Source organism: Ovis canadensis, chromosome 8, assembly GCF_042477335.2.
Source record: "Ovis canadensis isolate MfBH-ARS-UI-01 breed Bighorn chromosome 8, ARS-UI_OviCan_v2, whole genome shotgun sequence".
In the NCBI taxonomy this organism is placed as follows: Eukaryota; Metazoa; Chordata; class Mammalia; order Artiodactyla; family Bovidae; genus Ovis; species Ovis canadensis.
Window position 1 is genome coordinate 65,542,442 of NC_091252.1, and position 14,120 is coordinate 65,556,561.

Here is a 14,120-nt window from a genome sequence, read left to right on the forward strand (position 1 = left end):
CATTTCATGTATTTCTGAAGCCTGGCTTGGAGAATTTTAAGCATTACTTTGCTAGTGTGTGAGATGAGTGCAATTGTGTATTAGTTTGAGCATTCTTTGGCATTGCCTTTCTTTGGAATTGTAATGAAAACTAAGCTTTTCCAGTCCTGTGGCCACTGCTGAGTTTTCCAAATTTGCTGACATATTGAGTGCACCACTGTTTCACAGCATCATCTTTTAGGATTTGAAATAGCTCAACTGAAATCCCATCACCTCCACTAGCTTTGTTCATAGTGATGCTTCCTAAGACCCACTTGACTTCACATTCCAGGATGTCTGGCTCTAAGTCAGTGATCACATCTTTGTGGTTATCTGGGTCATGAAGATCTTTTTTGTACAGTTCTGTGCATTCTTGCCATCTCTTCTTAATATCAACTGAGTTTATTAACATAGTTTACATAATATTTATTGTCAGTTCAATAGTCTTCACTGCATCTTCAGCAGGAGTAGAATCTATTCCAAGGAATCACTTTCTTTCCTTATCCAGGAGAAGCAACTCTGCATTTGTTAAAATTTATCATCATATTGTGGCAATTAAGTCCTATTTTCAGGCTCTAATTCTTTTGCTGTTTCCACCACATCTGCAGTGACTTTGTGCACAGAAGTTGAATCCTGCATAGTTATCCATAAAGGCTGGAATCAACTTCTTCTCAACTTCTGTTAATGTTGATACTTTGACCTCTTCCCATTGTCGGGGGAGTTTGTAGTTTCCTCAGTCTGTCTCATTGCAATAAAAATGTGAAGCAATGGACAGACCAGCATTACAGCCCTCTGATAGATCAGTATTACAGCTCTTGGATGGAGCACTGTTGTAGCTCCAAGTTACAGCTCAGTTTTATTTAGAAAGTAAAGGAAAATACATCCTTGAGGTGTGAGGGCATTCTGACCCAAAAGACATGAAGAGAAGAGAGGCCCCCAGACCAATTTTGGCTCCTCTTTTTATGTTTTTTCTCCTCCCCCTGGGCCTGCCCTGTAAATTGGGCTAGCCAGGAGTGCTGTTTGTTTTACCTGCTGTTTGTTTCACTCCAGTCCTCGGACCTTCCTTTGTTCTAATTTTGTGGGCTTGGGTTCGCAAAGAGTCGGACACGACTGAGCAACTTCACCTTCACTTCCCTTACTTTTTAGCCACCAGCATTCTGGACTCCTTTTACCTAACACCATTAACCTGTAATGTTCTTAATTGCATTTAGAATGGTGACTCCTTTCTAGAAGATTTTCAATTGACTTTGCCCCAATCCATCAGTGGAATCACTATCTAAGGCAGCTGTAGCTTTAGAATATATATCTATATCTATATCTATCTATCTATATATATAAAAATAATCGGACATGAAAATCAGAATTACTTCTTGATCCATGGGCTGCAGAATAGATGTGTTAACAGGCTTGGAAACAATGTGAATCTCGCTATACATCTCCATTGGAGCTCTTGGATGACCAGGTTCATCATCAAAATGTTCAGTAATATTTTGAAACTTTTTTTTTTTCTGAACAGTAGATCTCAACACTGGGCTTAAAATATTCAGTAAACTGTGTTTTAAGGAGATGTATTATCATCCAGACAGAATTGATTTAGTAGAGGGCCCTGGGATTTCTGGAATGGTAAATGAGCATCGGCTTCAACTTTCAAGTCATCAGCTGCATTAACTCCTGGGAAATTCCATGGATAGAGGAGCTATAGTTCATGGGATTGCAAAAGAGTCAGCCATGTTTATTTTGAGTTATCTTTGTTAGATTTTGATGTCATCTATTCGTGAGCTTCATAAACTGAATTACATTCCTGTCTGTTTTTTTGTATGTTACATACGAGTTTCAAACATTGAGAATACTGTAAAAATTAATCAGTACTGAAATATTTTTTGGGAATTCTTTCATCATTTGTTTTCCTTTGATATCCTTAATTAGCCTTGTCTAAATTCCTTTTTATTTGCTTCCTTTTCATTTCTTTTTGTTTATGTTTCAAATATCCCTTGCTTCCTATGGTATTCATTTTGTTTTACATTTTTTGTAATTACATGAATTAAGTTTTAATTTGTTCACATTTTTTAATAATGGAAGTATTTAAGCCTAAAAGTTTGGCTTCAGTTTTTTTCACATCCCATTGAATATAGCTGTGCTGTACAGTAGGACCTTGTTGTTTATCCATTCTCTGTATAAATAGTTTGCATCTGCTAATTCCAAACTCCCAGTTCATCCTTCCCACAATCCTCTTGTCTTTGGCAATCACAAATCCTTTCTCTGTATCTGTGAGTCTGTTTCTGCTTGGTAGCTAAGTTCATTTGTGTCGTATTTTAGAATCTATATGTAAGTGATACCTTATGGTATCTGTCTCTTTCTGACTTATTACTTTACTTAGTATGATAATCTCTAGATCCATCCATGTTGCTGCAAATGGCATTATTTTACTCTTTGTTATGGCTGAGTATTATTCCATTGTGTATATATACCATTGTGTATATCTTCTTTATCCATTCATTTGTTGATGGACATTTAGTTTGAATACCTTTAGTCTTTTTCTTTGTCTTACTTAGATGATTCTTATTAGGTTTTTATTTTAAAGTAGTATATTTTTACCCCCAAACCACTTTTCCACCTTGTGATAGTCTCAGAAGGTTTATGAGTTAATTTGAAGATACTGATATGTGTTTCATCTTTTATTAGGTCTGGCACCTGGGTCCTGTCATTGTAAGCCTGGCTTCAGAGGGGTGAGCTGTGATCGCTGTGCCAGAGGTTACACTGGCTACCCAGACTGCAAACCCTGTAATTGCAGTGGTCCAGGGAGCACAAATGAGGACCCTTGTTTTGGACCCTGTAACTGCAAGGTACGTTGTTTACTCAAACAATGTCCCATTGTTTAGAGCAAAGGTTATTTTCCTTAGTTTCTCTCTTATGTTTGTGCACATCAAGTGATTGGAGCTTCTGTAAATATCCAGTCTGTATTCTATCGTAGCACCCCTGTAAGTGTCTTTAGAATCAGGTCTGGTTCAGCACACATGCCTTTTGTCTAAAAACTTACAAATACAGAAGAGAAGTCATCTTAAGAATGTGTTATTTTACAACAGAAACACATTTGCCCCCTTACCTATCTAGTCTGTTAATTTTAAAATATACAACACTAAAGCTAGCAACCCTTTAAAACTACTATACACTCAAATCTACTTTAACTTCATAACTTATCTAATTCTGAAAAGAATTCTCTCAAAGGCTTCATTCTAGATTTTTAAATAATCTTCTGAAGTTTGAACCCACATAGGTCTGAAAATACCATGTTCAAATTCTTCTATTTAATTACCAAAAAATGTGAGAAACCCTAGTAGAATTGATTACATGCTCAGTAATTCCTCCCAAGAGTACTTTCAGAGATGTAACTTTATTTATTGTACACACTCAGATAATAGGACATCATGCTATCACCAAGGGACACACTGTACCTGCAGCTTACACATAGAGGAAACATAGAAGCAAGTACAACTTTGAAATTATAAAACTGGTTTGCATGCATTCATGCATTGCTTCAGTCATATCCAACTCTGTGTGACTCCGTGGACAGCAGCCCACCAGGCTCCCCTCTCCACAGGATTCTCCAGGCAGGAATACTGAGTGGGTTGCCATTTTCTTCTCCATAAAACTGGTTTACTTTACAGTAATCAGTTCCAAAACATTCAGATCAGACAATGTTAGCTATATTAGCTGAGAGAATAAACATTCCACTGAAAAAGTTAGAATCCCATACAAATATAAAAATAAATGTTACTTTTTTAAAGAAAAAGCATAGATGAAACTTTATTAAGAATATTTCCTTTATTAATTTATTATTCTTATCTGCTGCTGCTGTTTAGTCACTTCACTGGTGTCTGACTCTTTGTGACCCCATAGACTCTAGCCCACCAGGCTCCTCTGTCCATGGGGATTCTCCAGACAAGAATACTGGAGTGGGTTGCCTTGCCCTCCTCCAGGCTCCAGGGGAATCTTCCCAACCCGGGGATCAAACCCAGGTCTCTTGCATTGCAGGCAGATTCTTTACCATCTGAGCCTCTAGTGAAGCAGTCTTATCTAGACAACTATAAATTATATACTGATAGTTGTTGTTTAAGTATGCATATGTATACAAACATGAAACCTTAAAATAAGTAAACATTAGTATCCATGTTGAGAATACATTTGTTGGGACAAGAAGCTAAATATTGTAGTGAGTGAAGTTGCTCAGTCGTGTCTGACTCTTTGTGACCCCATGGACTGTAGTCTACCAGGCTCCTCAGTCCATGGAATTTTCCAGGCAAGAGTACTGGAGTGGGTTGCCATTTCCTTCTCCAGGGGATCGTCCCAACCCAGGGATCGAACCCGGGTCTCCCGCATTCCAGGCAGATGCTTTACCATCTGAGCCACCAGAAAAGCCTGATGGCTAAAAATTGTATTAGTTATATAATTAAATATATGTTATATCCAGGGCTATTTAGATACCTATCTTGGAACACTGAAACAATAAAAGTCCTGTATACATAAACATGCAGAAAGTCTACAGTCCGTAGTAAAGAGTTGCCATGTGTTGAAAAATAGTAAATTAACTACATCTAGTATCTTTTAGTCTAATATCATCTGAGATGAAGACTTACTTGTAGATCAATACCAGAGTGGTCTGTGAGTGATCACTTGCTAACAGACACCACCTCTCTTGTGGTGTATATCTTTTGGCGTAATCCTAGAAGCATCTCTAGTATTTACGAAATATATTTCCTGTATGTGCTTTATTCCTTTCCCAAAACTCCACAGAAATCTCTTAGCTTTATCACTTGCTCAAATAAAGGACAGGCACAGCTGAACTTAAAATGAAAGAGAAACCTTCTGAGTCTCTGGAGTATAGGAAATAAAACTGGAAAAAAAGGGAATGTTGTCATACACATACTATTCATAGAGGGAAGATGCCTGGTATTCGCAAAGAAAGAGTAACAAATGAATGAAGGAGGCAGGCCCCATTCATTTTCTTTGATAAATATATCAGAAAGGCTAGAACAGGAGAGCTGTCATCATTAGCAGAGCTCCAAGGGAGAATTGCTCAAGCCACTGGCTGGTCTCTGCCTGCCTAAGGGAGTGATTCCAATCCTAATAAGAAAAATGCCTCTTACAAAGTCACTTGAAGCTCTACATAGACAATTAGAATACAACAATAAACAGTCATTAAGAAATCATAAGAGAGAATGAAAAATTAAGTAAGTAGCATTATTAAAAGAGTTCCCTTCAACTATGTGATATTTTAAATAGATGACTATAAGCTCTTATAAACTAGAATGCTTTATAGGATAAAAACGTGCAGAAAGCAAATCTCATAAGATACCTAAATAATTTTAGAAGTGTTTAATTTTATGCATGTTTCACAAAAACATTTGACATAGGATTGTCAGCTGATTACTCAAAACAACATGGATCAGAATGCTGTTTAATGCATGAAATGTTATTTAGAAGCTAAGTAGAGACTTAAATTCAAATAAGATGATACCTATAAAAGCATTCATCTCCAAAATGTGTATTAACCAGTAAACATTTGCACATTTATTCTTTTTCACTGTAATATATATTAGTTTTCAAAATTTTTATTAAAAAAATACAATAAAGTTTGTGGACATTTTAAGAAATCACCTTGTTGTAAAGTCTTGGGCCTAAATTTATTTCTAGTGTAAATTGTAAATGACTAACATTCTATTTAAGTGCAGTACTGACGAAAGTGGACACCTTATTCCCATTTCTTCCATTTCGCATACAGGTATTCTGGATAAAATGGGGCAAAGAAATTTGCAATCATGTAGATTCAGGAAAGAAAGGGAATTTCCTAGGTATTAGATCAAGGAAGGAAATCTGAGTTAAGCATGGTGCTGTTTAGTCGCTAAGTTGTGTTTGATTCTTTGTGACCCCAAGCACCGTAGACCATCAGCCTCCTCTGTCAGTGGGATTTCCCATGGCAAATACTGGAGCATATTGCCATTTCCTTCACTTAAGCACGTGAAGTGAAGAGAAAGCGTTAGTTACTCAGCGGTGTTTGACTCTTTGTGACTATAGCACCCAGGCTCCTCTGTCCATGGGGAATTCTCCAGGCAAGAATACTGAAGTGGGTAGCCATTTCCTTATCCAGGGGATCTTCCTTACCCAGCCATTGCACCCAGGTCTCTTGCATTTCAGGCAGATTCTTTACCATCTGAGCCACCAGGGAAGCCCATAAACGCAAACAAAACTATGCAGCTAAGGTCATGCCATTGGAAATAGGAGGCTGGTTTTAATGCTGAGATAGGGGTTCAAGTTTAGAGTTTTAATGGCTTCTTTAAACCTTGACACTAAGACTTGGACCCGCTGAGGGAAACAGGAACTGAATTCATTTAAACTTGGACTCTAGAAATGCTCTCTAGCAGTCAACAAGCACGCACTAGAAAATTACACCCAGAGGCTAGGCATGTCAACCAGAAAACATTCTCTTTCCTTTGGGGCTCTAGATAGGTAAAAATTAGTGCACTGTCAAAACCCCAAATCTGTGTGCCACATGGGAATGGGGTCGATTTTAATCTCCCTTTATGTGCTAGAATTCTTCAACATGTCTAGCAAATGGTATTTCCACAGGAAGAAAGTATAGCCTTAACTGACAGTGAACTCACCATAAAGTAGTATGCTGCACAATAGGAAAATAACTGCAAGAGGAAATTGGAAGTCAGAAAGGTCAGAATATTCATAAACTAAAAACAAGAAAGAAGCAGATAACCTGAAAAAATTGTACACACATAAAAATATTTTTTTAATTTAATAATGTAAGTCACAGAAATAAAATATGTAGAAAATGAATAGTCATAAAAATATGCATAGAAGATAAAAGCGCGAAGAAAGAAAAATAGGGGAAAAAAAACAAAAAAAAATAGGGTGCTACATTAAAAGAATAAGCAGGTTTGGAGAAAGTCAATGTAATTTATTTCTAGAAATGAATGAAAAAATTATATGTAGTCATTGAAATTTAAAATTCAGTGAATGGTTTGAACAAGAGGTTAGAAACTGTTGGATAGAGGATCAAAAATACAGAATGGAGTAAAGTACTTATACACTGTCATAGGGAGGTAAAGAAATAAAAACATGAGATGCCAAGTGGCATGGTTGGTAGAATGATAAAATTCAACCTAAGTTTAGCAGAAGTGGCCAAAGAAGATATTAGATGAAACTGGGGAGAAACAGTATTCAAGAAATACTGGAGTAAAGAATTACAAAGAATTAAAGAAGATTATATATGCTCAGTTTGAAGAAGATAAAAAAAAGTCCACCACCAGGGTTTATAGTAGAATGCTTGCCCACCAGTCAAGGAAAAATATTAAAACCGGAGGCAAATAATCAGTTTATTGTGAATGACCACCACCAGCACTTCAGTTCAGTCACTCAATCATGTCCAACTCTTTGTGACCCCATGAACTGCAGCACACCAGGCCTCCCTGTCCATCACCAACTCCCGGAGTTCACCCAAACTCCTGTCCATTGAGTCGGTGATGCCATCCAGCCATCTCATCCTCTGTTGTCCCCTTTCCTCCTGCCCCCAATCCCTCCCAGCATCAGAGTTTTTTCCAATGAGTCAATTCTTCACATGAGGTGGCCAAAGTACTGGAGTTTCAGCTTTAGCATCAGTCCTTCCAAAGAAATCCCAAGGCTGATCTCCTTCAGAATGGACTGGTTGGATCTCCTTGCAGTCCAAGGGACTCTCAACAGTCTTCTCCAACACCACAGTTCAAAAGCATCAGTTCTCTGGCGCTCAATCTTCTTCACAGTCCAACTCTCACATCTATACATGACCACTGGAAAAACGATAGGCTTGACTAGATGGACCTTTGTTGGCAAAGTAATGCCTCTGCTTTTGAATATGCTGAGGTTATTGATATTTCTCCCGGAAATCTTGACTCCAGCTTGTGCTTCTTCCAGCCCAGCGTTTCTCATGATGTACTCTGCATGGAAGTTAAATAAGCAGGGTGACAATATACAGCCTTGACATACTCCTTTTCCTATTTGGAACCAGTCTGTTGTTCCATGTCCAGTTCTTACTGTTGCTTCCTGACCTGCATAAGATTTCTCAAGAGGCAGATCAGGTGGTCTGGTATTCCCATCTCTTTCAAAATTTTCCAGTTTATTGTGATCCACACAGTCAAAGGCTTTGGCATATTCAATGAAGCAGAGATACATGTTTTACTGGAACTCTCTTGCTTTTTCAATGATCCAACAGATGCTGGCAATTTGATCTCTGGTTCCTCTGCCATTTGTAAAACCAACTTGAACATCTGGAAGTTCATGGTTCACATATTGCTGAAGCCTGGCTTGGAGGATTTTGAGCATTACTTGACTAGTGTGTGAGATCAGTGCAATTGTGCGGTAGTTCAAGCGTTCTTTGGCATTTCCTTTTTGGGGGATTGTAATGAAAACTAAGCTTTTCCAGTCCTGTGGCCACTGCTGAGTTTTTCAGATTTGCTGGCATATTGAGTGCAGAACTTTCACAGCATCATCTTTCAGGATTTGAAATAGCTCAACTGGAGTTCTATCACCTCCACTAGCTTTGTTTGTAGTGATGCTTCCTAAGGCCCACTTGACTTCACATTCCAGGATGTCTGGCTCTAGGTGATTGATCACACCATCATGATTGTCTGGGTCATGAATATCTTTTTTGTACTGTTCTTCTGTGTATTCTTGCCACCTCTTCTTAGTATCTTCTGCTTCTGTTAGGTCCCTACCATTTCCGTCCTTTATTGTACCCATGTTTGCATGAAATGTTCCCTTGGTATCTCTAATTTTCTTGAAGAGATCTAGTTTTTCCCATTCTATTGTTTTCCTCTATTTCTTTACATTGATTGCTAAGGAAGGCTTTCTTATCTCTCCTAGCTATTCTTCAGAACTCTGCATTCAGATCCTTATATCTTTCCTTTTCTCCTTTGCTTTTCGCTTCTCTTCTCTTCACAGGTATTTGTAAGGCCTCCTGAGACAGCCATTTTGCATTTTTGCATTTCTTTTCCATGGGAGTGGTCTTGATCCCTGTCTCCTGTACAATGTCATGAACCTCTGTTCATAGTTCCTCAGGCACTATCAGATCTAGTCTTTTAAATCTATTTCTCACTTCCACTGTATAATCATAAGGAATTTGATTTAGGTCATACCTGAATGGTCTAGTGGTTTTCCCCACTTTCTTCAATTTAAGTCTCAATTTAGCAATAAGGAGTTCATGATCACAGTCAGCTCCTGTTCTTGTTTTTGCTGACTCTATAGAGCTTCTCCATCTTTGGCTGCAAAGAATATAATCAATCTGATTTCGGTGTTGACCATCTGGTGATGTCCATGTGTAGAGTCTTCTCTTGTGTTATTGGAAGAGGGTGTTTGCTATGACTAGTGTGTTCTTGCAGGGGGTGGTCCGCTGAAAGAGAGAGGCAGTGGAACTTCCCTCAGCAGAGCTGAGGGGTCCCAAGGGAAAGTGAGCCTGCTGTCCACCAACCCAGCCCTTTGGCGAGTGAGAGACAATCAGACGCAACAGGGATTCCGTCTAAGCAGTTCCGCTTTATTGTCGTAAACTTTTTATATAGGCAAGCCGGGGAGGGGGGGGTGGTTTTGCAAGGGACTTTCCATAGTTCTACCAATCAAGTTAAAGGTCAGATTACCATGTGCTTACATCATGACAGGGGTCTATGGTGATCAGGTGTTGTCCACGTGCACAGAAATCAAGAGAGCCAATCAAAAATTTTGACAAACAACTTAAACCATGCCCTCATCTCTTCCGCCAGGCTCCATCTTAGCTCTAAACTGCAAAGCTAGCCCTTCTTTTTAAGGTTTCCCATTTAGGGCCCCACATCTCCCCCTTTTTTATTTTATTTAAGCCCTCAAGACATTTGTATTGATGTTCTGTAGAGCAAGGCGTAAAGCTGTGGGCTGCCAACCTCCAGCCTCACCAGCCCCTCTCGCGGCTGTGCCTGTCTTAGGTTGCCTTCCTCTGAGGGTCTTACCCATCATTGGCTATCCAGCCACCTCTTGGGGGCTAGGCGGAATCTCTCTAGATGATGGGCATCTAGAACTCTTTTTATTTATATGTCTCAGTTAATCTCTTGAAGGGCTAAATTAATCCAGGGGTTTTGTGGGTGCCCAATGTAGGGCTCTTCCTCCATGACTTGGGCAAGCATAACTATTTTTTGTTGTAAGCGTCTATTGCAGTCTCTGAGGTTTTTTACCTTTAACACTACAACAAGCAAAACAACAAAGACAATCAGATATAAGGTATTTTTAAACCAGGTAAATGGACTTTGTATCCAGTCCCATAAATCTGTTGCTCCCCGTTTTACTTGTTCCCAAAATATCTGGGGTACAATTTGATTTATTTTAGACACATTTAGATTAAGATGATGTTTGTTAACACATCTTGATTATTCCAAAATGTTAAATCCCATGTTTTCATATTGTTTGAAAGATTTTGTGCCGTTTTTAACGTTTCACTAAGAACTGGAAAAGCCGTAAGACAGAAATTATGATATCTAACATCACAATTTAACCTTATTAAGACAGTCAAAGTCTCTAGTGCTCTTGCGTAAAAGTCCAACTGTTGTTGAAGTCCCATTATAGCTGATCGAAGGTGTTCAAATTGTGTTGATATTGTCTGGCACCCTTGAGAGGATATGGAAGATATGTTGTTCACAACTTCTATCTTTTGTGCTTGTTGATTCCCCAGTACGGATCTCGTCACAGTAGTACCTATAAGGGAGAGAAGGGACACTATCCCGACAATAATTAATCCAGCTGCTCGAGGATTTCTATGAAATTCTGAAATAATATCAGTGGGCCCTTTACAGATTACTTCACTAGTTTGATTGACTGGGACCCATATATATGGAGGAAGACCAAGAACTACAAAGGAGTCTTTTGTTGTGTTGTAATCTATACATTTAGTAACATTAATTGTTGCATTGGTGATTTCACTAGGATTGAAAAGTCCAAAATAAGTGCCAGCCGGGAAACAGGCCCTTCCCTCCCATGATTGCGAGGTCGTACTATTATACACATGCCATTGGTCTGTCGGGCTTTCTATGGCCCCTCTTGTGCAATTAGGCTTGGGATTGGGAAAGGCCTGAGTATCGTTGGTTGTCTTATTTGTTTTCATCGCCAGAAAAATAGGTCTCCAATCTATTGGTCCAGGCCCCAGGATAATAGGGGTGTCACCCTCTGCTGCTGAGACACAAAGGTCCCACCCAGACCGGTTGTTTGTTGACTCCCAGTATTGATCAGCATATCCAAACCATGTCAAGGGAGCCCCTTCCGGGTAGCTCATGTTGGATATAATGTTTGGATAGGTTAGAGGACATGGCCTTTCACCCCTACGAAAAAGAAACTTAGAAGCCACTTCTTAGATTACCCCTTGCAGAGCTGTTTCATGGGAGGTCTGACTCCAGCTCAAGAGTTTCAATGACCATAGGCGGCACAAATCTGATACTGCTCCATAGCTTTGGACAATTCTTAACATCACCTCTTGACCAGCACACCTGTGTGGAGGATATTTATAAGGTTTACCCCTATCTGAGATGCCTCGACAATTTTACTCTCAGGCTCAGGGCATGGTCTCCCTCCTTGATAAAGATTGTTAGGACAGTGGAAGGCTTGTGTTATGGTGTTCCAGCCCAGGGGGCCAACCGTGTAATGGTCTCCCAGACCTTAGTAGCCTGATTATCTGAAACTTCAAGTCCCCTACTCTTGAGCATATATCTCAGCACCTTTAGCACAGACTCATCAGACTTACCAGTGTTATTTCCCATGTTGCCAAGGAAGAATAGAAAGAAAAGTCACTGAGGACAACCACCAAAATTCCTACCGGAGCGGTGGCGGCCAGGAAGTTACGTTTGTGGTATGCTTTTGGAACTATTTATGTGCCTACACCGTTGCACGGAAGTTTTCTTGCTGGGGGCGGGCACCCTAAGGGTCTCTAGCCCATCCCGTGACCCCCTTATCCTGTCATGGGAGTCTTTAAGGGGCAGGCACCCTAATGGCCTTTAAGTGCCTGACCCGTGCCCACAGGGAAGATTCTAGGCCAAGTCCTCAGTTCAGAATGTTTAAAGGAGAGTTTCACCCAGTCAGGCTCTAGTTACTGAGGCTCACTTGTTGCAGGGCCTTCAGAGTCCGCCAGAGTGTAGCCCTAGCCGGGACTCGTCAGTTGCCTCTGCAACCGTTCACCCGTTCACTGAAACTCTCGTGGAAATCAGGAGAATGAAAGTAAAGGAGGAACAACAGCAAAGGAAGGAAAGCGTGTCAAGAATTGAGACAAAGTCACTTCCCCCGTTCGAGGAGGGGGAGCTCACCTTGTCAGCCGCTTGTCCTCCGGGCGATACTCCTCTGAAGGGGAGCGCCGTGCTGCGACCAGCCTAGGGTCCCTCGTCACTCCTTCTTTCAGAGCCTTACCATGTCACCACCTCTGTCCGCTTCGGGCCCCACGTTGGGCGCCAGTTTCTGCAGGGGGTGCTCCGCAGAAAGAGAGAGGCAGTGGAACTTCCCTCAGCAGAGCTGAGGGGTCCCGAGGAAAAGCGAGCCTGCTGTCCGCCAACCCAGCCCCTCGGCAAGTGAGAGACAATCAGACGCGACAGGGGTTCTGTCTAAGCAGTTCTGCTTTATTGTTGTAAGCTCCTGGTTTATATAGGCAAGCTGGGGGTGGGGGGGGGGTTGCAAGGGACTTTCATAGTTCTACCAATCAAGTTAAAGGTCAGATTACCACGTGCTTACATCATGACAGGGGTCTATGGTGATCACGCGTTGTCCACGTGCATGGAAATCAAGAGAGTCAATCAAAAATTTTGACAAACAACTTAAGCCACACCCGCATCTCTTCCGCCAGGCACCATCTTAGCTCTAAACCACAAAGCTAGCCCTTTTTAAGGTTTCCCATTTAGGGCCCCACACGTTCTCTTGGCAAAACTCTATTAACCTTTGCCCTGTTTCATTCCGTATTCCATGGCCAAATTTGCCTGTTACTCCAGGTGTTTCTTGACTTCCTACTTTTGCATTCCAGTCCCCTATAATGAAAAGGACATCTTTTTTGGGGTGTTAGTTCTAAAAGGTCTTGTAGGTCTTGATAGAACCATTCAACTTCAGCTTCTTCAGCGTTACTGGTTGAAGCATGAAGTGAAGTGAAGTCGCTCAGTCGTGTCCGACTCTTTGCCACCCCGTGGACTGTAACCTACCTCCTCCGTCCGTGGGATTTTCCAGGCAAGAATACTGGAGTAGGTTGCCATTTCCTTCTCCAGGGGATCTTCCCAACCCAGGGATTGAACCCGGGTCTCCTGCCTTGCAGGCAAACGCTTTAATCTCTGAGCCACCAGGGAAGCATAGACTTGGATTATTGTGATATTGAATGGTTTGCCTTGGAAACAAACAGAGATCATTCTGTCGTTTTTGAGATTGCATCCAAGTACTGCATTTCAGACTCTCTTGTTGACTGTGACGGCTACTCCATTTCTTTTAAGGGATTCCTGCCCAAAGCAGTAGATATAATGGTCATCTGACTTAAATTCACCCATTCCAGTCCATTTTAGTTTGCTGATTCCTAGAATGTCGACGGTCACTCTTGCCATCTCCTGTTTGACCACTTCCAATTTGCCTTGATTCATGGACCTGACATTCCAGGTTCCTATGCAGTATTGCTCTTTACAACATCAGACCTTGCTCCCATCACCAGGCACATCCACAACTGGGTATTGTTTATGCTTTTACTCCATCCCTTCATTCTTTCTGGAGTTATTTCTCCACTGATCTCCAGTATCATATTGGGCACCTACTGACCTGGGGAATTCCTCTTTCAGTATCCTATCATTTTGCCTTTTCATACTGTTCATGGGATTCTCAAGGCAAGAATACTGAAGTGGTTTGCCATTCCCTTCTCCAGTGGACCACATTCTGTCAGACCTCTCCACCATGACCCACCCGTTTTGGGTGGCCCCACAGGGAATTGCTTAGTTTCATTGAGTTAGACAAGGCTGTGGTCCATGTGATTAGCTTGACTAGCTTTCTGTGATTATGGTTTCAGTGTGTCTGCCCTCTGATGCCCTTCACAACACCTACCA

The 14,120-nt window shown here is 40.8% G+C and overlaps 1 protein-coding gene across 3 annotated transcripts in view; it reads left to right on the plus strand.

Annotated features, from left to right (window-relative positions):
* The window catches only part of LAMA2 (laminin subunit alpha 2), a 681,429-nt gene that overhangs the window by 274,349 nt on the left and 392,960 nt on the right, over positions 1 to 14,120 (plus strand). For all 3 annotated transcript variants that reach the window (XM_069598353.1, XM_069598354.1, XM_069598356.1), the window contains exon 10: positions 2,701 to 2,861. In XM_069598353.1, coding sequence (XP_069454454.1) covers positions 2,701 to 2,861 — 161 coding nt within the window. The remainder of the gene's footprint in view (positions 1 to 2,700; positions 2,862 to 14,120) is intronic.